Source organism: Simochromis diagramma, unplaced genomic scaffold, assembly GCF_900408965.1.
Source record: "Simochromis diagramma unplaced genomic scaffold, fSimDia1.1 OVJJ01000602.1, whole genome shotgun sequence".
Classification (NCBI taxonomy): Eukaryota; Metazoa; Chordata; class Actinopteri; order Cichliformes; family Cichlidae; genus Simochromis; species Simochromis diagramma.
The window spans coordinates 6,923,261-6,949,031 of NW_024387040.1; the positions used below are offsets into that span (position 1 = coordinate 6,923,261).

Here is a 25,771-nt window from a genome sequence, read left to right on the forward strand (position 1 = left end):
TACCATCTGTGAATCCGCCCAATAGAAAACCACAAAGAACTTGAAAAAGCCACGGAAGCCTGATGCACTACAAGCATGCAAGTCTTTATTACTACTCCAACACACTTTTGTCTTTATTACATAGTTTCTTTATAGCATGATTTAAAGCTTTACAAAAAAAATGAGAGAAAATCAAATATTTACAAAATCTATCTGTGCAAACGTCGTCTTTTACACCACTCTCCTAAAGTAATCGAAAGGCATGCATACAAATAAACTTTGGTATGTTAACAAAACTACTTTTTTTCTTAGTAGAAGCTTTTATGTACACGTGGTAGAACAGGTTTATCACTTTGACTTAAGTACATTTAAACAACAATACATGTTAACTTAACAAACCGAAACCAGCAGTGCAAACACTGAGGTCAACACTTCGGCCATCCACACAGATTGCATGTAAATTCCCCTAAAAGGTCATGACTGAGTTAGGCTTGAAGTGAGTCATTATACAACAACTTTGGCAAATAGGCACAATAAAATGAAAACTTTTATTATTTAGTATACCTGTTGTAAATCTGTAAAATAAACCGGCAGTTCAAATGGGTGGAAACATGAGAAAATACTCTTAAAAAACTAAAGTTACTAATGAGTTTAAAATGTCTGTATACATCGTGTATACATTCAGAAAAAGGCATTTACAAGGGCAGCGTCGAATGTCCGGCAACATAGGAAATATAGAAGATTAAATATACTACGGTTATTCAATCTCTTGTTTCAAAAAAATATAACACAATTTTTTTTTACATGATATTTTGTGATTGTACATCAACTCTCTATTCCCTACTCATAGCTACAGCAAGAAAATACATTTTTGAACACCATGAAAGCCTTCCACTTCAGCTACAAAGTGGCAACACTAAATCGTTTATAGTTACATTGCAAAATATTCTGTCATCTGGAACACCTTCAAGAGAGAATCGATATCCAAGTAAGCATGATCCAAAATGTGAAAATGAAGATAAAAGTAGCAGTGTGTGAATGCCAGTGTCAAAGGAAAAACATGATTTGAGTCCATCACTTAATACTTTTACAAAAAAAAAAAAAACTTTAATAAAAAGAAAATGAACAACAATCCAAAACCAATATAAAATATGATCAGGTCTACCTGCTATGCTGTAAAAGCCAGAGGGGTGATAATGGGGCTAAGTAGTGTCCTTAGCTGCTGTGGCTGTTGGGATGGAGGATTTGCCGCTGCTGCCGTTGTGGGACCTGTAGCTGGTGAAGCTGGGGGTGTGTATGGTGCGGATGCTCTTTCCACCTGGGCCCAAAGGTGTGGGCGACAGAGGGGAGGGGGAAGAGGATGAGGAGGAGGAGGAGGAGGAGAATGAAGAGGAGGAGGAGTGGACTCGACCATTCTGCGAGGAAAACGAGAGAGCTTTACCTGTGTGCTGTGAGGGTGTGGGAAGTTTGAGGGATCCGTTAGACAGGGAGGGGATATGGGTGGAAGGCAGGGAGCTGGAACGAGGTGGGTGAGAGGACAGAATGGAGGACTTTGTCACAAAGGAGGAAGAGGAAGAAGGGTTAATGGGGTTAGTAGCATCTGAATTCTGTGTGGACTGGGAGCTGCCTTTAGTAGAGCTAGGATAAAAAGCAGGGATTTTAGAGATGGGTATAGTAGGGGAAGTCGTTTTATGATCCCCTCCCACTCTTTTAGCACTTCCGTTAGCCTGTAAACAGAGATGCCAAAACAGATACTTGTTGTCAAAAAAAGAAAACTGGTAAAATAATACAATTAAAAAAGGCAAGACAATGTTAAACAAAACTATAAGTTATTTACATGGACAGACACTATGACTACACAAGCATTAATATAACTAAGACAGAACTAAAAGACACCAAAAAACAAAACAAAACAAAAAAACCCAATAAAAATACCCAGATACAAAAGCTGTCTTTTTTTTTTTACTGGGTTACACAAAAGGTGAGAAACTGAACTGACAGACATGTTACCAAGAAACAGAACCAGGCAAAGGTTAGACAGTGCAATGGCAGACAGGATGGGTCTCTCTACAGAGTGGCTGTTTGTTAGAGGGATTGTTAGGCCTTGGGAAGAGCTGTTGGAGACATTTCAGAGAATAGATACGCGTAAGAGGTCCGGAGAGAATTAGGTAATAGGGTTAGGTGTTTGAAGAGTGATAGCAGATAGGGGAAAATGTGGGCCAGTGTTCCAGTGAAAGTGACGATGCAAGGTGGGTGGGTTATGCCGAAGTCTTGACGGTAAGAGAATGTATCACCTTGGGGTTAAGTAAGCTGTGCAGTGATGTTGGGTTTGAGCAGAGGTGCATTGTGAGAAGGGAGGAGCATAGCCAAAAAATGTTTTTAAAAAGTCAGATAAGTTTGTATCAAACATAGCCATAAGCATCTTAGGGCTTGGCAACACTGTTTAGGAACTCAGCTGTGATGGGAATTGGAGATGTGATGACAACTCAGATGATGACAGGATAGGATTCCGTTTGTCTCCGCCTTTTTTCCTTCTTTTTTTTTTTAGCCACCAACACAGTGAAAACCATGAGCAGTGTGGACATGCAGAAGCATACAGTACAGTGATGTTATGGGGATAACAGTCAAGAGTCAAACATGCCTTCGTGTCAGAGCAGACTCGAGAGAAACGTGAACAGATCCACAGTCGCCACTATCGTGACTTTATTTTTTTCCACAACACTTGAAACCTCACAGCTTTGGAAGTCTTCCCACCCCCACCCTCCCTCATATGCCACATGCTTTCGATTCCCTATATTTGTTCCCTGTAGTCTCTGTTAAGACCCTACAGTAAAACTACCTGTCGGAACTGCCTCTGAGCGTCCTGCAGTTTTTGCTGTTTTCCTGCTTTGTCAGTTGTACCCGGTGACTGCCTGGACTTCGCAGACAAAGGGACGGGCATCCGACTAGTAGGGGAAGCGACACTGGTATTCTGCAGGGGATCCAAATGAAAAACAAAACAGAAAATAAAAAAAAAGATAGAAAAAACACACCAAATAGGAAGTATGAAAAGTCGAGGCACTAACAGGTTTAAAACCCCCCAAAAAAATCCCCATTCATTCAATACGTCAACAATCAACGCCAGTGAAAGATCATGCACCCAGTGGGACCACAAAGCCATTATACACAAGGCATGCAGTCAAGAACAAGGATAATTAGAGCTTGATCATCATGACAGTGTCTCTGATGATGAGTGTGCCACTTGCTGAAAACCTCTTGAGTTTTAGCAATAAACTGAAGAAGAAAGATGGTAGCCAGGAACCAAACAAAATGCCACACCCAATCATGTCACCATGATTTTGTACTGAAGAGGGGAGTCATTTCCATTTCCAAGCACCTGTGGGGGGAGGGGATTAATGATTTTGTAATTTCAGTGGTTAAGGTGGGAGTGGAGGTAAGTTAGAAAACTGAAAGAGAAGAAACCCAAAGCCTCCGGGAACAACAAGAGCTAAAGAGAGACCTGTTGTACGGTGCTGGGGACACTGGGGACAGTGTTGGTGTTGGTGGTGGTAGAAGGGTTGATTACAGGGCGTGGAAGGAGCTGAGGTTTAGGCTTCTTCTGCAGTGAATTTTTGCTAGGTACCTTAGGGCCAGACCCTTTGGAGGTAGGCAGAGAGAACGACCTCTTCAGCCCTACTCCGACTGAGCTTTTCCCATTCCCTGTATTTGCTTCCTCGGTGTTAACCAACTCATCAGGGGAGCGTGGTCCCATCTCACTAATCGTGGTCTCTAGCTGCTTGATGGTCTGCTCCAGGCTGTCTAGCGTCTTGTAGGTGTTCTTCCGAATCTCATCCGTCCTGCCGAGAGCTTCGGAGTTCTGCTTTTTCAGCGGGGCAGTGTCTGTTCCCCTGGGAGTATCTGCAAAGGATTTTGAGCGCGTAATCTCATATCTCTTCGCTTCTTTGTGCTGCCTGATTGTACCATCGGATTCTTCTTCATCTTCATACACAACCACCTGTAGCGTCTTCTTGCCTGACTTGGTGCCTGTGCGAATGGCCTGAGTCAGTGCTGCCAGCTGTTTCTTAGGGAACTTGAACTTGAATTTCTTCTTCCCATCCTTGGAGTCTCCATTTGAATCTAAGTTTACCCCGTTGTCTGTTAGTTCAGATATCGAAGAAGAGGATGAAGATGATAGGCTGGCATGATCTGTAGCTCCCTGTGAGCTGCTGATTTTTTTGCCACCAACCATCTCAGCCCCTTCTGCGATGACCGGCAGCCCACTACTTCTCTCTGTGTCGGATTCCTCACTCTCCTCCTCAATGCGCTCTTCTGCAAGCATCCTCTCCAGTTCCTCCTCGCATTCAAAGATGGTAGAAAGGCGCTTGTAAGCTGAACGGATATCCATCGGCTCATCAAAGATGATGATGACAGGCTTCTTGTTGAAGCCGTTATCCTGCGGCACTGAAGGATCAGCTGTGGTGTTTCCTCGATTCGCTGCATTGCCTACAGTAACAGTCTGCACACTTCCTTTTTTGGCATTGACCAGTTCTTGGTACTCTCCACAAGACAGTGGCTGAACCTTGGTGTTGGTGATCATAAACGCAATGTTGTCTGGGGGGGGAGGTGCCTCTTCTCCAGGCAAGTCAGGACTGAGACTAGCACCCCCATCAAGATCATCAATAGTGTTTTTAGGTGGACTGCTGTTCTCGTCAGAAGTCTTTTTGGATGGAGCACCATACCGTTTAGGTGCTGCTTTAACAGCACCTGTTTTTGTGGTCGCCACTGGGTCAGTTACTATATTCTTATTAGACGAAACAGGCTCCTGGACGATCTTACTTTTCTTTTCTGTATGAACTTTAAGGATTTTTCCCTTCTGCATTTCTGCACTGGTCTTCATGGATTCAGAGCGTTTAACATGCTTCTTTGGCAGTTTAAACGCATTAAGTCCCACAGGTTTAGGTGATATAGGTGGGGGTGATTTGGGTGTTGGAGACAGTGGTGGCCGCTGCTGTTGTTGCTGCTGCTGGCTTGGAGAAATGTCATTAACATTGACATTTGACACCTGTGTCGGAGACTGTGGGGGCTCTCTGTGATGGTCGTTGGTGTCTTCCAGTCGCGATGGGGGTGGATGATCTTTGGGAATCTGGCCCGTCACATAATATATGACCTGTGATTGTGAAATTTAAAAATGTGTCAATGTTTCATAGCTTTCTAATGCTAGAGTATAAGTTAAACATATGTGATTATAGTATATGTAGTTAAAAGTCATACATACCCCTTGGCTCTGTCGAACAGTTGTATTCCCATTTTCGTCTGTGTCTGGATCTTTATCCTCTCGACTGGGCTCTGAGCTCTGCTAGGACAGTGTGTGGGGGAATAATATTACAGTGTAACTGGCGTGCCAGGCTGTGCTGGATTAACTGTGAAATCACATTTGGTTGCAGAACGATCTGCGGCGTCAAAACTACAAGATTGGTCAATTACCTTTAACAACTGCTTTTTTATACTGTTACAGTATTAAATCCTACATAAAAATGCACATAGTACAGAGTTTTGAAAAGCCAAAATAAAATATAATTCATGTTGATGGATGTATAAATATATAAATCACATAATATAAATATAAAACTGAATTAAATATTTTTTCTGTTTTTTATTTCACATATCGAGTTTTACATCATTATACTATATTTAAAAGCCAGCTGTAGACTCAGCATCTAAAAAGTGGAAAATGTGGAAGTGCCTTAAACCTGCATTCTTTCTAATGACCAACAGGGGGAGACTGCTAAATTGTGACTGTTCAATAAAAGTCTGTGACATATTTATCTTATTTTTTAGTTAATTTATGACCTCATTAAACACATTAATTATGAGCTTAGTCTCATTTGGACGACATCACAGAGCCTATGTACATCTTTAAATACAGTTTATGTTCCTAACTTGTTTCTCTTTTTTTCAGTGAAATAATTAAAATTTTTAAAATTTCAGCAAAACAGTAAACTTTAATGTAATGTACTATTTACTTGATTGTAAGCTTAACCAAATAGCATACCTCCTATTTGTTTCTCTCAGAGAACAGATACTTCCAGTTCATCTTTTCAAAACAAGTAAAAGTTGATGCACTTCACACACCTAGTCCTATTTGCTTTATCGTTTCGACTAAAAAAGTAATACTCAACATGTATCAAATGATTGGTTAGGGAGGTGTAAAGCTGGGAAAAGCGAACTGAGGTGAAGTTGTGCAAAGAGAAACGGAAAAGTCATTCCTCAGAAAAGTATAGGAGAGGAGAAGGAGCATGCAAAGTGGTCAGGCTGACCTCTAGTGAACCAAGTCTGCAAAAATAGATTGTGTCTACAGTGCATTTTACTGATGTTCTTTCAATTGTCAAAAATCTAGGGCATATCAAGCAATTGTCAAATGTCATTAAAGAAAGACACGAGACGATTTAATAGCCTGTAAGGTACAGTGCTGAGGTTTTTATTGATTTGGATGAAAAGACAAGCGAGAGTTCTGAAACACATCATAGTCTAGACCAGGCATACAGAAGACACAGCATCTTTTCAGAAGCTCAATTTTATGCAGACTTAATCCTGAAAAAAAAAATTAAAGCTCGGATATCCAGCAGGATCAAAAGAGGGAGGAAAACTCAGGCAGCAAGGAAAGGAAGCTTTGTGGAGGCAGCTGCTACAGGTTTCTCTCGAGCAAAAGCAAGAGCAGAGGGGTGTTAAGACACAGCCATTGATTGTTTCATACAGTTGGCAAAGGCAGGCAGTTAGCTGGGCAGCTGCACCGGGACATATATTTTACCTTTTTCTCTTTGAGGGGTAATAAAGCCCCCGGTCTTAGCTCTCTGATTTGTGGTTCAATTCGAGCGGTGGGCTCTACCAAATTTTTCACCCCTACATCCTTAACTGTGCACTTCTGGAAAACCTGAAGAGTGGAGAAAGGTGAGGGGAACAACGGGACAAGGGTTTTGAAGAGCATCTTCACAACTGCACAGTTGTAAAACGCCACAAGTGCAGTAAAGTTCAATGAAAGTTATTTCTTTGGCAGCTGTCAGCACCCATCCTTTGCCACTTCCAAGGAAGTCACCCACCACAGGAAAAAATGATAAGCAACCCACTCCCACAACGCAGAAATCAATCAAATCCAGCATCCTAATTTCCATATGTCGGTTAAATTGATTGTATTTGCGCATGTTTGAAAGGAGCGTGTGAGAGTGCGTGTTGTATATGGATCTAACCTGGAGCTCTGCCATGATCTTGTCCCCTTCATCTTCCTCTTCTCTCGTAACCAGGGGAGGAGTGGCTGGCTTTGGCTTGGTCTCCGGTGCAACCTTGGTGGGCTTGGGTTGGGGAGAGGGAGGTGGGGCCTCCTCTTCGTCCTCCTGTGAGAAATAATGTGAGGGAAATTATTCTTGTATTTTTAACAAGCAGCAAAGTTTGTGGAAATGAAAATGGATACTGCATTCATGTTGGATGAGCGTAAAGACAGAGTTAAACAGTATCTCTCCTGAAAATGGCAACCTTTACACTTTGGAGAAAGCCTAAATAGCTCTTTCCCCTTTTCTTCCAGTTTTAATGCAGTGGCTTAACTAAATCCCACTTGGCTTTACGCTTAGCGCACAGACACAAGAATGGTTTTCTTTACTCTCTCCAACCTTTTAAAGCACCAACCTGAGTCGAGACAGACTCCTTCCTGTTGGTGTAGACGACCTCACCAGAGCGTGTAGTGGTCATGCCTGAGCTGGAGCTGGGGTAGGTTTTCCTTGGCGGAGGCGGTGGTGGGGACTTGTTTGGCTTTTCAGACCCCTGTTTTGTCAAACTTTCAGTGGCTGCTGGCTTGATGGCAGTTTTGGAGAGTTTCTCTAGTGCTGGCTTGGCAGATTTCTCCACCAGAGGCTTAGGGAGTTTCTCGGACCCCTTCTTTGCTGGTTTGTCTGATTGAGGGCCTGACTGGGGCTCTTCTGTCATACAGGGCAATAGGAAACAACATTAAGGTGTGTAGATAAAGCAAAAAAAAAGTTGTTTAAGTTACATTTGTGTGTGATTTCTACCTGATGGTAGCTCAACAGGGTTGTGAATGTCTTCTTCTACAATACCAGCAGCAGGCAGTGCTGTGTTCTCTTCCACCTCTAGACTTGGAATTCCCTTCATCATGTTTGCCTGAGCCTCTTGTAGGATCTTCTCAAACTCTTTTCCATCATAATGACCCATATTCTGCCTCCTCTCTTCCCACTCTTTCTCTGCCGCCTGGACAGAGCAGACAAAACAAACATACCAAAGAGTTTACGGTTGTCAGAAGTGCAAACTAAATGACGGACTATTATTTCTAAACAAAAACAATACATTAAATACATTAGAGATTTTCAGGACACTCATAAAATAAACTGAGTATTAGCACGGCTAATTTCAGCATATACATGTAAATGAAAATTACAAGGTGGGTAAACATACCTTTATGGAAACAGCTCTGCTTTTGTTCTTTTCCTTACTGCTCTGAAGCTCTTCTATCACAAGATCCTGGCTGGCTGTTCCATTACTGTTCCCATGAGTCTTTTTGTAGCGGGTGGGACTCGGTGGATCTGTGTCAACCGCTTTGGGAGCCTCACGGTCTTGACTCTTGCTAAGGTTGGGACTGGAGATATGAGTGGGGCTAGGTGTGGCTGGGGGACTAGGTTGAGATGTCAAAGCCGCAGATTGCTGGGACTGCTGAATGTGGACCGGGGAGCTCTGGACATGATGGATGACCACCGGGGATGAAGGCATCACCTCGGATTTGATGGTGGAGCTCTGAGGCTCTAGCGGGGCTGAGGTTGAGTCAGGTTGGCCTGGTGCTGGAGAAACATCTGCAGGGGTGTCTACTGCTACTGCGGGGCTGTTGTCCACTGTGGCATTACTGGAAAGCTCAGGCCCTTTCTGAGAAAACTCAGTAGCACACCTGCAGAGGGAAGGGAAACAATAAGAAATACACATCATACAGAAACACTGGCGAAAGAAATGTTTGCGCAACAACGCTCAGAAATTTGTATTCGCAAGTTATGGTCTTTTAAAACTGTTATTAGGACTATACTACATCAAATCTTGCTGTAAAGTAGACAAATAATACTACATATTTAATGACATGAGGGATAAACCATCACAAAATCTATAATGCAACAGGTGGGTTTGGCAACAGGGCATATTTTTGGTTAAAAAAAAAAAACAGAGGGAGAGCAAGAGAAAAGTCAAGAGCCAGTTTGGCATCTGTATTAAAATGGAAATTAGGTGCTGCATTGCCCACCAAATTAATTCACTTATCGGTTGAGTGAAGGTGATGGAAGTAAATCTGGACGCCAAAGCCTTCTGTCCGCACAGAATGACCTCTTTGATGGGATGAAGGCTGGCTTGCCACTATAATCAAACGGTACAATCTCCCACATCATAGACCCCATCGAGGAGCCCCGCAAAGTGCTTTTTGTTTTCATCTTCAATTCCCCCTCTCGCACTCAGCTCCCATACTCCAACACATCTTCTCATTTTTCCCTGCTTTATCTTTTCATTCTCCATTTCCCCCCTACCTTCTCAGGCTGCTGAGTGTGTCGGTCAAGCTCTTCACCCTTTTCAGCATACTGTCCAATTTGTGGGGCTCTTCTTTCAAAAACTTGACAGCTTCTACTTCCACCCTGAGCACAGCCCGCATTCTGGCTTGAAGGGCTGGGAACTCTCCTGATGAAATTTAAACAGAGAGGAAAAAAATTGTAAAATACTCCTATTTTAGAATATTTCTGCTCATAATCCTTTTCTCTTTAATTGAGAAATGTTAATTACAATGTGATTTTTTGTGAAAAATTGCTTGTATTTGGCATGGATTTTTAGTGCGCAAAGCTGAATGATAATGCAAGTATACTGGAGTAAGGAACATTAATGTGATGGGAAGGCAGTCACCATACCTTTAAGCCCTGCCAGAGATTCTCCCACCTTCCTCAGGGTTACGGCTCCCTCTTCCACATCTTTTAGGGTCACTGCTCTGTGTGTTGTGGCTGAGTCATTCTGCAGAGAACCTACATACTGTTCCAGCTCGCTGCAGAAAAAAAAGGGAAAGTAATTTAGAGTTGAGTGACTTTAAAAAAAAAACTGCCTGACAAATTCACTCACTGGCCACTTTGATAGGTACACCTGTTCGTATCTGCAAGTATCTAATCAGCCAATCGCGTTGCAGCATGTAGACATGGTCAAGATGACCTGCTGCAGTTCAAATTGAGCACCAGGGCGGGGAAAAAAGGTAATATAAATGAATCTGAATGTGGCGTGGTTGTTAGTACCAAACGGGCTGGGTTGAATATTTCAGAAACTGTTGATCTACTGAGATTTTCCCACACAGCTTTCTCTACGGGTTACAGAAAATAGTCTGAAAATGAGAAAATATCCAGTAAGTGGCAGTTATCTGGGCGAAAATGCCTGAAGATGCCAGAAGTCAAAGGAGAATGGCCAATCTGCTTTGAACTGATAGGAAGGCAACAATAACTCAAATAACCACTCACTGCGACCAAGATATACACAACAGTATCTCTGGAAGCCTCCTGTCAGCTAAGAACAGCAGAATTGTGCTACAATTGGCACAGCCTCACCAAAATTAAGAGAATAGAAGACTAAAACAAAAAAACAAAACAAAAAAAACAATCCCTGGTCTGATAAGTCTCAGTTTCTGCTTAGACATTCAGATATTAGGGTTAGAACTGGGCATAAACAACATGGATCTATTCTGCTTTGTATCAGTGGTTCACGTGGTTTAATGGCATAGAATAGTATAAGCACCTTACTACAAATTGAGCACTGCTTAAACGCCACAGGCTACCTGACTATTGTTACTGACCATGTCTATCCCTTTATGACCACAGTGTACCCATCATGTGATGATTGCTTCCAGCAGGATAACACACCATGTCACAAAGCTCAAATCATCTCCAGCTGGGTTCTTACACGACAATGAGTTTTCTGTACTCAGTCTCTAGACCTCAATGCATTAGAGCACCTGTGAGATGCGGTGAAATGGGAGATTCTCAGAAACTGTGTGATGCTATCATGCCATTATGGCCCAAAATTGGCATCTAATGAGTGTATACTTGAAAAACAAAACAAAACAAACAAGCCAAAAAACCCTGCATAAACAGGCTCTTATTATGATTGTTTGCACTGTATAAACACCAGGGGGCAGGATACAATCATGTTTCTTAAAGATCATAAGCCAAAACTGGGGAAAGGTAGGAAAAGTCTCTGGGATTGATGCATGAAAAGCAATAGTGCATATGATATGTAAAATTCATATTTTAAGCTGCGAATAAACATCTTAACTGTGCAGTCCTCTTTCATGTCTACACTATATTGCTTAATCTAGACTGGATCTGGTCTTATCCCAAACCCCCAAATATTTACACACTGAATGAGGGCTTATTTGTGAGAAAGCACTTCCTCACATAGAAATCATATCACCCTGCCTGAGAGCCATCCCGGTGCTAGAGAAAGCTGGCTGTTCCAAAGGGAAATGTGCTGTATGATAACATTGTCTGCAGTGTTGGATTGCATGAGAGGGAACTAAAATCACATTTCATTGTGGCCAGGTACCCTTGAGAAACACTCTTTTATAGGAGTCCCCTGAAGGGATTAGGAAAGGCAACAAGGAGACAGTGTGTTAAATGCCCTTCTATGCAAAGGCTTTTTGGTAGTGAGAATGATGGATTTTTCCTTTTTTATGAAGCCTCCAACAGAACAAAAATACTGTTTGTTCAATAATGTATCCCTCTGTTTGCCAGGGTATAGGAGGCAGCCTTTAAAGACCACTTGAGTTGCATTTGCATGAGGAATTTGGCACTTTTCTTACTTCCTTTCATAATTCTTTCTCGTGAACTGAAACGGGCAGTATGGGACACCAAGAATTCCACTTAAGGCGAAAATAGCTTCAAATACTGCAGTTGTTCAGCTTTCATCCACTGAAAATGACCACTGTCAGATTTAATACGTTTTTTTTCTTTTTCTGTGTGACTTCATTAAGGTTTTCCTGTGTTTTTATGGTATGACTTTCCATATTTTAAGGGGTGAGTTTTAAAAAAAGGTTACAAAATATGGTCTGATAGATTGAATTCTCTCAAGAGGGCAGCAGTTTTGACACCACGCACTCCAAATGGTTCTAAAGCCAAGCAGCTCTAATTGCCATGCCTTATTTAAGGGGCCAGGAGCTGTGTTTTGCTGACTCACAAATGGCTGCATACCAAGTGTAACAAAGGGCTTAACACAGCTTCAGTGCCCCGACTTCCTCCTGTTCATTTCCCAGAATCCAAGAACTGCTATGATTGTGTTTATTGGAGCATATGTTCGCCGCTGTCTAGCAAGACAACACTGTTTGACCTTGTCTGTAAACATCCAAATAAAAAGGATTCAATTACTGCTCCCTGTTGGCAAGAGGAGGCGAATGAATTCAAATAAGAGCAGGGCGGTGAGTAATTACTCCACAGTTGAGTCCATTGTTTTAGACCGCTGTCTCTGAGAGGCAGGCGTAGCTTGCCTGCATAAACCTGTGGGCTGTAATTTAGAGGGTGTTGGCTTGTCAAAGCGTTTAGGATTGAATGGCTCAGGTGAGCTGATAACAGCGAAGCCTTTTGGGGGCTTCCTATAAACAAAGGCACAGCAAATGTAGTTGCAGATATGTGCACTACATCAACTGTCAGACTTTTGAAAAACTTTGTTGAATGCAAACAAACGTGTCTATCCATTTTAGACACAATTTAAACAAAACAGCATCTGTTGTGTTGGGTAATGAGCGAGTCCCGAGCAGTCTTACCTGAGCTGTGTGAGGACACGCTCCTCCAGACCCAAGTACTTGTGCCTGTCCTCTTCTACCACAGCTCTCTGTCGCTGAACAGGGTCCTCCATACGCCGCATTGCTTCTGCAAGTTTAATACTGATTTCCTGCTCTGCCCGCTTCAGCTGCACCCGTAATGCCTCCTGATTCTGGAGCTGAAGTGATGTACATAGCAAAGTGAAAGTTATTAGAGGACCTGGACTAGTAAACCGAGATATATGGCTTTTTGGGTATCCCACTTAATCACATGCATATACACAGCTGGAAATGTGGACAAACGCAACAGTTTAATTTAATTAAAATGGAGGCAAAGTCTTGCCTGCAGCTGTCTCATCTGATGCAGTTGCATCCTGAGGTCAGAAACATTCTTCCTGAACTGCAGGAGGTTTACTTTGAGTGGAACTGAGCCCTTGTCTGGTGGGCTTGCACTGTTCTTGGGAGACAAGACCGGAGAACCACCTGGACCAAGAGAAGAAGAAAAAAACCCCACACAGCACAGCTTAAGTTTGTTTTCTGAAAATTACGACCCATATGTACATACTAAAACCTTTGAAATCAAAGCTCATAATAACTCTTATGAACTGTAAAAATTCTAGGAAACATTATTAGGGAGGCTTTAAAGTGTAGAATTTTTTTTCCTTTTTCAAGCACTCACTCTGCTTATTAGCAGGGAGATTGTAAATGCCTGTAAACACACTTTTTCTGAACTAATGTCCCAAATGTTCAGCAAAGATTTCTTCTAATTTTTGTGGCATCATTTCTACTTCATATGTACTACATATATATGTTAACACTCTTATTAGTTGCAGCTGGAAATGGCTGTCAACTAATTATTTCAGTCACTGCTAAAGATGAAGAACAGGCTGAAACCATGGAAACCAAAGTAACTTACATCCATGGTGGAAGTCCCTAAATAGAAAGTAAGAGCAATATTTCAAACTGCACCATGAGATTGAAATGTAATGACCCTATAGAACTACACGTTCAGTCACAACAGATGACACTGGTTTTGTCAAACACAGCATGTAAAGGAGGAGCTTGAGTGGGTTGCAAAGCAGCTTGCAATGAGCACCAACTGTAGGTGGGCTAAAGCAATTTTAATACTGCACCCCACTTGATCAGGTTACTTGGTCTTTAAGTTTTGTTTGCTAGGTTATATAGTTAGGGTGTTTGTTTTAGTATTTATGTTCTCCTGGTTCTTATCTAGGGGCTTTGTTGTTTAGTTGTTAACACATTTGCCTTACAAAAGTCTTAAAAGATCGAGCCTGGGAGGAAACACAAATCCAGCCTCGGGGTTTCACAGGCTAGTACCGATAACAAGCCTGGATAAATGGGAGGGCATATTCATTTGCTGTGGTGACCCCTTGGGAAATAAACAGCTGAAATTACCTCATCTTCTAGCTTTTATCTATACACAGATGTGCTTCCATTTTCCATCTTAATTATCGTGCATTGTCCTTTTTAAATAAACCTGAAACTAGTCATAAGGATATCAGCAGAGGTGTCAGCTGATGTGGGATGACAGTGAGGTCAGCTGAGCTTGACTTTGTGTCCTGTGTAGCTAAATTAACACTGCATGCACTGAGTTTTACAGTAACATATCTTTTCAAAAATGTGTGTCAATTAACGTGGAATCTTAGTTCACTATATAAATAGTTGAAGTTGGGCCAATTTTCTGATAGAGAGCAGTTTCAAGGTCTGTGTATTATCCACAGTAACTTGGAAATTCTTTCTGAAAGGACGCATTTGTGCTGAATTTTTATCAGAATTATGAAATGAATGTCTGTCACTGTATATTTGAGGCAAATGTCAAAACCATCTGCAAGAATGGATACCACAAGAGGCAAGTACAAATTTTCTCATGTAATTAAGAGCAGCCAATCCTTTAAACACAAAAAAATACAAAGAAAGTAGTGTCCATCCATTTTAGTTAAGAGAAACTTACCAGTGCTCCCTCAATTCTTTTTGACATATACCATGACACAGTGAAAGAACACACTTTTGTCTTTGTAATCCCCCAAATCTATTTACAGCGTGAACAGACCTGAACTACTGGTTACAATGTATATTTTGAAAGAAGGACACGCTGGGTGGTGACAATCAAGAAGCATGTGAGGGATTAAACGAATATCCTCACGTTTTTTCATGTTAGAGGCTGTCTGGCGAGATCAAAGAAGACCCTGTACGGTAACTTTTCTGATGTTTTGAAGATTTGCTCAAACACAGCATGACAAGTAAATCCCTCTGAAAACTACATACTCCATGAAATGTTTCTTGAGACACGAGCTTAGCTTTCAAGACACATAAATAGCGTTGTGTTTGTGCTTCACCACTGGTGAGGTTGCAGATCTTTTTATCAAGCTAAGGTCTGGCCGCAGAACGCTGCGGCGCAGAGATTGAATCGCTGAATCATCTTGGCAGGCTTGAGAAGTAATAGCATCTTGTTTTAAGTAGTGCTTTGAGGGGCTTGTGTTAGCTGCGCTGGCTCTCGTCTCTTAACTCCTATTAAACTGGATGAACTGGGTAAAGGAGTGCAAGGAAATATGAACTGATGACAAGCAAAGAAGCCTGACTTTGTTTTTCCTCCCTCCAGTGCTGTTCATTGCAGACTGCTGACTGACACTGATGTGTGGGCTTGTCTGCACATGATATTATGGCATTTATATCAACTAAAAAGAAAAAAACTCCAGAAATCCCACATAATAGAAGAGATACTAACCTGAACTATGAGCACTGTGGGCTGGAGATGATGTCTTCGGGGGTCTCTCGCTGCAGTCAGAGAGAAATTTATCTTACAAGAGTTTGTGTAACAGAAATAAACAGCACTTTGCAGCACTTTAGATTTACAGCTCGATATTAGTAAGGACAAACAAGTTAAAATAAAGAATGATGGGGCAGACTGACAAACCAGAAAGGTTAAAATGATGTTAATGATGTTAACAAGCTTCATCATCAGTGCATACAGTAGCTACATTCAAATTCACAGCAGACATTTTAGACTAGGCGTCAAGCAAACATTTCCAAACAATATAAATAAATAAAGAAGAGAAAGAGCTGAAAAGCAGCCAGATGAACAATAGTGGCCATTTATCTAGAGGGCAAAAGGCTTCGATAACAGATTCACATTCAAACCGATTTCCTTTTTAGCAGACACTATTTTACCTGAGTGTCTGATATGGCCATTATTGAAGGGATAATTTATCCTTCCTCCTCTGACTGAATCACCAGGCTTTTCTTTTGAAAAGTCCATTTCACCCGATGCCTCCACTCTGGCCTATACTGTGATTGCTTACCTTAGAGGCTCCTTGGTGCCACTAGTGTTTGGGCCCTTTAAAAGTGCATGCTGAACAAGACCAGTCAAGCTGGCAATCTGTTGTTCCATAGCCTTCATTCGTTCTCTGCAGACACATCAAAAAATTCTGCTTTCAACACCGAGGCCTATTGGATATGACAGCTGCCACTGGAGCAAATATTAGCTCAGAATGAAAACGGGAGGGTTGTAAACAGAATAATCAATCGCTTTTAATCACCTAACCATGAAACGTTTTGCCATTTTGTGAGATGCTTACACAGCAGAGATTTTTCTTTTGTTTTGGAATTGATTTGCAATATGCCACAAGTAAATGTTGTCTCTGGTAAATATGAATCGTTTCTGAATTACAAATAAAAAAAAAAGTAAAAACCCCAAAAGCTTGTGTCCAAATAGAATAAACAAGACGGACAACTTCTTGACAAGCCTAAGCTTGACACCCAAGGTGCTCGGGTCATATTGTTTTTTTGACTGAGTCACATGTGATGACTGCCAAAAAGAGAGTGAAAGGATTATTTGAACTGTATGACACTGCCTTAAGAAAGCCTACACTGCAGGCAGGTGAGGGAACTACTTTTGCTTTATAAGGTACATAAGATGTGCCTTATTTAGTGTGCTTTCATCTTGTTTTGTCATTTATTTATGTTGTCTTGCTATTTATATTTCCTGCAGAGTCTATTTGGAGCACCCACGATTTCATTGCACATGTACAGTGACAATAAAGGGCTATTCTGTTCTATTCATAATTTATCTTGAGGCACGGGGCACGTTAAGGACACAGTGCAGACACAAAGTCTATGTGAATACAACAATGACCACAATATTTTACACGAGTATATTCTATGACACCTACAGTTTATTTTGAAAGTGAAGCATGGTACTTTCCCAATCAAATTCCTTCACCCTTTCAGATATTCCCAGGGCATTTCTAATGGAGGTTTTGGGCTTCCCAGGTGGTCTGGCCTGATCTGCATGACTGGCCGTTTCAAATACTTTTTCAACCTGGCCAGTATTTTCTTTGGGTTTCCAAGTTACACACAGAGCCCATGTACCCTCCTTTCTAGTTATGCATTGCTAAGAGGCCAGCATCCCTCTTGCACCCTTTCTGTGTTTATGTGCTCTCGGTCTGAGAAGACAAACCTAACCCAGGTACCAAAATATCTGGTAGATTAACTGAAACTGAATAGAGTCTGTAAGGGGTGTTCTTGTTTAAATATACACTGATTAATAGAGCCTTTAGATACTATCCTGTTTCACTAGTGGTAGCTATGCCTGGGCTTACACGCTCATCAACAATATCAGCTCCAGAATTCGAGTTAGCAAGATAAGCAAGAGCTGGCTATATACACAAACCAAACTCATCAAAATGTGCTTCATGTGCAGATCTTTATGCTGAAGACAGTGAGAGGGCAGGTTATATTTATTCTTCACGCATGGATGATGAAACAGAGTCAGACCAGGTACTGGAAAGCAGCAGTTCATGGTTAGGGTGACACTGGGATGCAGAGTTAGTCCATGCTCCCATGCAATGTCTCGGTAGTTATTTTAACAACCCCCCCCCCCCCAGCTACTATATGCAACACTGTGTCCTCTGCTAGCTTACCGTGTCTGATGGTCACTGGCAGCTGGGATTGGCCCCTGGAGGTCTGGAACCACAGGTGAGCCCATGCTGTTCCGTGGCTTTGTCCCCGTTACTTCTTCCTTCCTGAAGGACTGGCGCACAGGCGAGCTTCTCTCCATGGTAACACTATGAGATGGCATGCCATGAGGAGGTCCACCATGGATGTCAATCATTCGTACCTCAGTCATCCGATGAGGGGATGGCGGAGGTGTCTTAGAACCCAAAGTCGGCAGCTGGCTGTTTCTGGACTTCTGCCTGTACAGAGAGGGGTGATCTATAGTGTCTGTAGGGCTAGGTCCACCATAAGAACTCGTGGAGCGGATGGAGGCACGGTGAAATCCCCCCATGGCATGCTCTGGACCATCAAGCCCAGGGCTGGGGTGTGGTCCATGTGCTGCAGCAATGCCCATTCGTCCCTCTTGGAGGAGGTATGGATCTGCGTACAAGCCCTCATTCCCTCTAGAAAGAGTGTGGCTCTTTCCAGCCATATCCTCATCTGGCTTGACATCTCGTCTCTCTAGGATGGCGCTGGGACAAGGAGAGTTAGAGCGGGCCGGTGGGTTGGCATTGGAGATTCTGTCCCTTGGGATGGTGGCGCTCCCAGGTAAAGAACCCTGCCGTGGGCCAAATGGGATTCTGGAGGGGGATGGAGGCATAGAGTGGGGCGTTGGGGGGAGTGCTGCTTGCATTGGGTGGTGGGACGGGGGAACCATGGGAGGATGCCTTAGAGGGGGCTGGCCATCACGGCCGGCAAGTGCCATTTCACTGTGCATCTAGAAAAAAGAAAAAAAAAAATCATAAAAACACACAAAAAAACGATTTAATATATATAAGTACACAAAAAGTTTCTTCTTTTAGTAGAAAATCTTAAATTAAAGATGCATATTTCTGTCAACTTCAGTTACTTCTTACTTTGTGTAGGTCTTGTAACTTTAGACTGGAGCTGCCCTTAAAACAAAAACATCTATCTATCTTACACTGTTGCTTTTCAAAGAATATATACTGTCAGCAAATTTTCCCAGAAGTAGAAAATAGTTCCTGGACACACAGCATATCACTCTAAGCCCTTGATATCGTGCCCACAGGCTTCCATATAAAACAATATTGCATGAAGAAGTAAAGACTATTCTCCCTGTTAAAAAAAACTGCACAGTTTCTGCTTTTTGAAAGAAGGTGAGGTTAAGTGTTGCAAATGCGCTCCAGGAGATAAGACTATGGCTTTCTGCCAGAGGTTCATGGAAGCCTTCGGGGTTAGACAGTACCTTGGCTAATTTGCAACAGTATCTGTCTGTCTGAATAGCAAATACAGTCCACAGTTCTTTAGCTCAACCACCTTAAAGCTCTTTGAAGGCTAACGTGCAAAAACCTAACCTCAATTAATTGGAACACTTTTCTTGGTTAAGGGATATAGAAGAATAGTCAGTGCAAAAGTCTTAAAGGTACACAGTGTTCAGTCTTTACATTACTTCCTCTACTTTTATTTTGACACCTTGCATAAAGCAAGGCTGTGTTTTGCTTAACGAATAAAAAAGAATTAAATTATTTCCTCTGCAAACAAAAAGTTACTTGATATGCAACATGCACCCTTGGCCAGCCATGCAGTGAAAGCAATAATGGAAATTTGATATCGGCTCAGAAAGAACAAGCAACAAAACAATAAAAGTAATTTCATTTTAGATTGGGTTTTCTTTAGTTTGTTTGTTTTTCTCTCGCTCTCTTCTTTACTGAACTAAACATGTACAAGCACATTTGAAACCTAAATTATAAACACAGACAGAATTCATGGATACACACTCTCCTACAGGGTGTCACAAGTGGGTATGAATCGAATCTGTTTTCCAGTCTAACTTTCTATTCCCGTCAAACACACCAACTATTGTTTGTCCGACGTATGACTCACAGGTCTCACCTAAAAGTCAAGACAAGTCAAAAACGTAATGCAAAGTTTTTGTTTTTTCAGTCTCATCATTATTTATTACTTCCCAGAGTGCCAACAAAGATTAGCACAGTGAGGTGAACAATAAAGTGGGTGTGACCCTTGTGTGTGCAAGAGTAGGTGTGAACTGGAAAACAACAAATGCACACAGAGAGTACAGTAACAAAAGAGCTCAGGCTCGGCTGTGGTGACAACAGTAAAAAGAAAGAAACTTTGTAGCAGGGAAAGTTCACGCAGCAGTAAATATGACTGCAACAAGTCCGACCAAGCAGCAAAACACTAAGACTTCAGCGCAAAGAGCCACTGCTGACCGTCACAAAACCATAAAGACTTCTACTTTTTAAGGTGCACACGCTCTTAAAAAAAGAAAAGTCGTCCTCGTGTAGAAATTTCTCTGAAGCCCTAAATAACATCTGACTGCTTTTCCAATCCCTGCAAAGCCATATAAGAACATTTTTAGCCGAAAGGCATCAGCTCTCAATCCCAAACAGATGTTGCACCTTTGAAACACCGACCAAAACATCTAAAAATATCCCTACAGTACAGAGACCTCCTTGCTTTGTGACAAAACAAAGAAGTAGAAGCTCGAGAAACAAGCACACGCGAAAACATATCAGGCAAAAAAGATGCAATTTATCTCCCAGACCTTTCTCCTTTCTCCATCATTCTCTTAAGCTTCCAATTATGAGAGCGGCATGTCTAGTAGGAGTTAACAAAAGTTGCCTCAATCTCTTGGCCTGTCAGAGTTGGAGCGAGTTTCCCGACTAATTCACAGACGTTTCAGAGCCTCACAGCGAACAAAGCAGGCCAGATAAAGAAGAGTCGTGCTGCAATGTTCGTGAAGAAAGTTGTAAATATTTAAAGAGCTGATCGAATGGCTGAGTGTACTATGCGGATGTGCTATAGGGCACTAAATGGTGTTGGTGAATGAAAACACTAATTATTAGAATTGTAAGTTGACACAAGATGAGCTGTCATCTTTTTTTGGACAAAGATAAAAGAAAAAATGGTGGATTGTTCTTAGGAGAGCAAATCAGAGGCTAGCTAATAACTCAGCTACTGTTTCCAAAACATCCCCTCAACTGGTGTGTACATACTGTCTCTGTCGACAGCCACTATTGACTATACTGTATGAATTCAAAGCAAAGCTTGAGGCACTATCCCATACATATATAAATATATGTATCGGTAAAGATTAATGAGTCAAACTTTTGAAATGCAATTGCAGGAGAGTTATTTGACCGCCTGAAGTTTATCAAGTTACGTGTCCATTCCTGTGTACATCTATCCACCTCGTATTATTGCAGCAGTTGTTTTTATAACCAGAGACAGTTCTATGCAAGTTTCGCTTGCCAGACATTTTCAAATCAATAGCCGAGATGACTGCAGATCTCAATTTGAATCAGATCTGAGGCCTGGCATCCCTGCAAGGCGAGGGCATTCTCTACGGCCCAAACACATGTGAGGTGCACCTTCAGTGAAGGTTTGAACAGGTGCTAATTAAGCCCTAGCGACACCCTTTTTTTCCTTTGTGCGGCCAATTTTCTATTTCCTCAATAAAAGAGGTTGAATTTTTAACACTGCCAAGAATAGAGAGGCTGATAAATATTACGTTGAAAACTGTGTTGAGTGTTAGAGCTTTTCAATATGTTTGTAAAGGAAGGGAAGTTTGCCAACAGCTTAACAGCTTGCTTGATGCGGAGCACGTTCATCAACCTCTGTTGTTGTATTTAAATAAAGCAACTTGACTGCAATAGAAGCAAACTCTCGAGTGGGAATCAATAAATGGCATTTTAGGTAGTTTTCTGTGGTGTTTACACTTAAAACACCACCCCACAGCCATCCTCTGTATCTGGGTCAGCTGCTGCTGGGTTAAAAAATGACAGCAACAATCTTTTTCTTTATGTTAGCATTGCACTGTGTTTGCATAGGAACCTTTAAGAAGTTGCTTCATACATTTCAGTTCATCGAGTTCCAAGCTCTTTTTTTTAACACCTGCAGTTTCGACGAGAACCAGAATTTCAACAACAGCAAAAAAAAAAGAAGTTGGGGAAAAACTTCTCTACACAATTGGAGTTTTTCTGCTGATGTACTTTGAAACTTTTAAGCTCTCAAAGTAAGATTCCACTTTTCACTTTTTCAGTATCTTATTTAGCCATCTTTTTTTTTTTTTTGAAGAGCCGTCTTTTATTCGCCTCCCTTTGAAGGACCCGATTGGAGAAAGTCAGCAACTTGCCTGTCAGCAGCAAAGAATAAAAAAGAATTTCTGCAGCACCTCAATGTCACTGTGGCATCTGAATGAAGAGCTCTTAAAACCATCACCTTAGCTGCCTCATCACTCCTTTAAACTTAACCAATTTCACTTTAAACTTCGGTGACCATACGCAGCACTGCATGTAGTGTTAGTATAGCGGGGGTTAATATTTAAAGCAAAGCAATTGTGCCAAAATGCTAACTGTAACTGGCAGACGGACAAAGCGAGGACAGATGACTGGTCAGGGCAGATTAGAGGAGCGGATCTGAGGAGGAACAGTAGACGAAAAAAAGGCTCTTTGGGGGTTTTAGTTTGTTACATCAGCAGGAAATAAACAAGATAGAATCAGAATAAAAGAAAAGAGATTAGAGCATATATTGGGAGGAAGAATTCAGAGAGGAAATAGTCCTGAGAGCTGAGTCCAATTGTCCCTTAAACAAGTCGCACCAGAGCGTGTAGAGGACGGCCAAACGCAGGCCCCTGGGAGAACAATACAAGACCCCCTCTGAAGAGATTAACAAGAGGCAGGGGGACATTCCTTCCCTTTACTGCATACAAGATGTGAGAAACCGGAGACCGGGCCCGCTATTCTATCTGCAGCAAATCTTTTCTCTACTCAGCTGCCGCTTTTAATGAGACAATTTCACTGCTGTGCTATGGACAGTAAAGTACTCACCCTGACATCGCCATTGGTAGGTCGGGGTCCATGGTTGAATGCCTGTGCTGGATCTTTGTGGTAAACCTTCAGGCAGGAGTGGTCTGTGATGTTCCTGTAGGAGGAAGAGGTGCTCAGTGGTAAGAATTTAGCCCAGATATCGCCATCAGACAGCGGCCGATCCTGCCTCAGTCGGGTTCTCTGCAACAGCCCCACCAAGGGCACATACCCCGACAGAGGCTCTGACTGTTCGCTATTATCCGACATTCCCTCTAAATATTAAAAATCCATAAAAAATATTAACTAATACTATCTTGCTACATGAACTGAGAGCACACCTGCTGTTTCATGTCCTGGGCTCAATTTAACTATGGCATTATGGTCACCCGTACAGCCCTTAAGCTATGACGAGACAATTTTTTTTTACAGCCCTGATAAAATATTACTCACAAAGTACACATTGCACTTGAGCAGGAGCTCTGCAGGCAAAGGGCAAAGTTCGTATGCCTTCACGAGTAAAGCCTTTCCTTCTGAAAAACAACTACAACAAATGGCTGCCTACTTTCTCAGAAGACAGAATCTGCTGTATTACTGATAAGACATGCAGGTGAATATCAAAGTAGGATAGTACTGGTATGTATGTTTATAAATGAAGCACACAATGCTTTTGCTTTAAAAATGCAAAAAAAAAAAAAAAAGCAAATATTTCTTAAAGATTTGCAAAGTCAAATTTTTTCATTAAGACTGGCAACAACCACCAGGAAAGGTATCAAAGTCAGCTAAAAGTAAACCTTAGTTTGTTTACAGTTAATGCTCTTTTTTTTAACTTTCTCTTTAACATTGAAGGAAAGTGGAAGTGAGCCCATTTCCTGACCAGTGACATTTCCTGTTCAGGGAGAGCTGAAGAAGGAAGAGGATGGAAAGTGTTCACAGTGGGTAAATGGAAATAGGTCTATCCGATATCCTCACATTGTTCCATAATAATGTTTGTACAGGATCAACATTGCATCTGACCAATCACATTGTTATGATTTCATAGCTTTGTGACTTGGGGAAGAAAACTGCCGATGTCCACTCAGGAAAAACATCCAAAAAGGGGGCGGTTAGGGTCAGGGTTAGGTTTGAGGGTTAGGATGTGTCGTGGTTTGGGTTAGGGTTACGGGACTATAGTTACGGTTATGGTTAAGGGGTTATGGTTTGGTGTGTTGTGTGACACTGTTTCCATGTCATAAAACTTTGACATCACGTGTGATTGGTCACTTGCAACATTAGTTATATCGATCCAAGAGCAACACCAACACGACAATATCAGATCGACCTAAGGAAATAATAAACACAGTATGCGATGGCAAATACATGCTCCCGATCCATTTCTGTTACCATGTTTATCACATGCAAACACAGTGCATCTTTACCTGACATCAGCAAGTTCGTAATACACATTCCTCATGTCGTCTTTGACGTACACGGCAACACTGGGTGACTCCAACATCTTCATGTTGAGCTGCTGCGGGAAGGCACTGACAAAGAGAGCTCTGATTGTGTCGATGCTGGTGATCTCATTGGGCATGCGAATCTGTTTGGTCTCGTCTCCGTACTGCAGGTACAGTACACCTAAAGGCAGGAAGCAGGAAGACTAGGTGATTAGTCCTTTCAAATGTTTCCCGTGACTAAGACAGCCCTATTTGAATTCCATAACTTGCATTAGCAGTGACGCATTGTTTCACTCCCATATGTTTTCTAAAGGCCTGAAGAATTTCAGCCCTGCATTCAGTGTTAATCTGTCAAGACAGTTCACTGACATTGTGCTGATGTTATTTCAATTTCAAACCAGTGGTCTGCTTTTACTGTTGAGCTACTGTATAGAGTACTGACTGTGCAAGAATGCTCAATATATTGCAGTAAAATCATTGGGCTTATGTTATTTCATGTTAGTGCAGTAAACAATGCCAAAACTGTGGTGGTTAAACAAAAAGGGACGCTTGTAGAAGTTTGGGTTGGTTTAAAAACCCTTCAATGGTGAAAAAAGTAAAATAAAAAAAAAATAAAAACATCTAACAGCATAATTCCAGCCTTGTAAAAAGAGTTGGCAAGGGCCCATGTGACACGTCTGGTCATGGCCGCTCAGTGCAGATTACTGGCCGGACTCAAATTTTCAAAAGTTCCCGGTGTTTTTTTTCTTCTTTTTTTTGTTTTGGTGCAATTTGGATCAACTCCTGCACAGTCCCGAACGGATAAGAGAGTCATTATTTTTGCCCCTGAATTGGGCTTCAGCATTTATTCTCAGTTGAACTGTGGCTTGGAAAGCATCAAAAACAAAAGTGCATGAATGTAATCATGTTGTGTGCAGGTTTTTGCTAAATATTTGTAATGCACTGCGCTGAATCTTTTGCTTATCACTTCCACAGGATACATTATTTGGTACAGGCAGTGAGCTTGGGGGTGGGGTCAGGAAGAGAGGACAAAACTAGGGGTGGATCAGTACAAGTTGTGCATCAAACAGACCAAAGCTTGAACCTCTGAACCCTGGGTGTGGCATTTGTACTGTGCTTTAGAAAAACAGATGGCTCTTGAACAAAATTTATGGCCACGCCTACAGAGCAGTTGTATAAACAGTGCTGGAGGGGGGGGGGAAGGAAACAGAAAAAAAACATTTCTATTTTCAATCTGCGATTCATTACCTCAAACGGCTTTGTGCTGATCTTCACAGGCAATCAGTGGCAACAATAGAACGTAATGAAATGATCAAAGCAGTTCAATCAGCTCGTGTTGTTGTTTTGCTCATATTTCATAAGAAATCATCCAAAATGTCACATTTCATTAGCTGCAGAGGCAAAATTGTCACTTGTGCATTTGTGCACTGGAAATAACTTGCTTTAAGGAGAGGAGGGTTTGGTTTTACTTGGTGTAACCCCATAAAAGGAGCTAGCCAGTAAAAGCTACCAGATGTTGGTGAAATATTATACAAGATCCTACATGCACCACGAGACAGAGTGAGACAGAGAGTGAGAGAGAGAGAGAGGGCAAATCCAGGAAATAAAATTGCTGAGTCTATCCGTTGCTTTCTCTCTCTGGTCTGTCTGGGTTCCTGTGTTGGAAAAACTTAACAAAGTGCCCATTTGCAGAATAAATTCATCTTTCCCCTGAGAGCTGTTACGTTAACGGCCGTGTAGTTTTCATCCAGATGTTCGCAACTAGG

General features: G+C 41.8%; 1 protein-coding gene across 14 annotated transcripts in view; it reads right to left on the bottom strand.

The window, feature by feature from the left end:
* Positions 1 to 58: 58 nt before the first annotated feature.
* The window catches only part of si:ch211-285f17.1 (sickle tail protein homolog), a 117,396-nt gene continuing 91,683 nt past the window's right edge, over positions 59 to 25,771 (bottom strand). For 6 of the 14 annotated variants that reach the window (XM_040044445.1, XM_040044438.1, XM_040044446.1 and 3 more), the window contains 18 exons: positions 23,988 to 24,186; positions 22,594 to 22,687; positions 17,710 to 18,500; positions 16,090 to 16,194; positions 15,516 to 15,565; positions 13,116 to 13,255; positions 12,776 to 12,951; positions 9,891 to 10,021; positions 9,519 to 9,666; positions 8,416 to 8,899; positions 8,016 to 8,211; positions 7,636 to 7,925; positions 7,203 to 7,346; positions 6,767 to 6,889; positions 5,234 to 5,314; positions 3,479 to 5,125; positions 2,819 to 2,950; positions 59 to 1,706 (listed from right to left, as the gene is read on the bottom strand). In XM_040044445.1, the coding sequence (XP_039900379.1) occupies positions 1,182 to 1,706; positions 2,819 to 2,950; positions 3,479 to 5,125; positions 5,234 to 5,314; positions 6,767 to 6,889; positions 7,203 to 7,346; positions 7,636 to 7,925; positions 8,016 to 8,211; positions 8,416 to 8,899; positions 9,519 to 9,666; positions 9,891 to 10,021; positions 12,776 to 12,951; positions 13,116 to 13,255; positions 15,516 to 15,565; positions 16,090 to 16,194; positions 17,710 to 18,500; positions 22,594 to 22,687; positions 23,988 to 24,186 (5,456 nt within the window). In that variant the 3' untranslated portion in view covers positions 59 to 1,181. The remainder of the gene's footprint in view (positions 1,707 to 2,818; positions 2,951 to 3,478; positions 5,126 to 5,233; positions 5,315 to 6,766; positions 6,890 to 7,202; positions 7,347 to 7,635; positions 7,926 to 8,015; positions 8,212 to 8,415; positions 8,900 to 9,518; positions 9,667 to 9,890; positions 10,022 to 12,775; positions 12,952 to 13,115; positions 13,256 to 15,515; positions 15,566 to 16,089; positions 16,195 to 17,709; positions 18,501 to 22,593; positions 22,688 to 23,987; positions 24,187 to 25,771) is intronic. The other 8 variants (XM_040044443.1, XM_040044440.1, XM_040044439.1 and 5 more) reach the window with 8 other exon arrangements.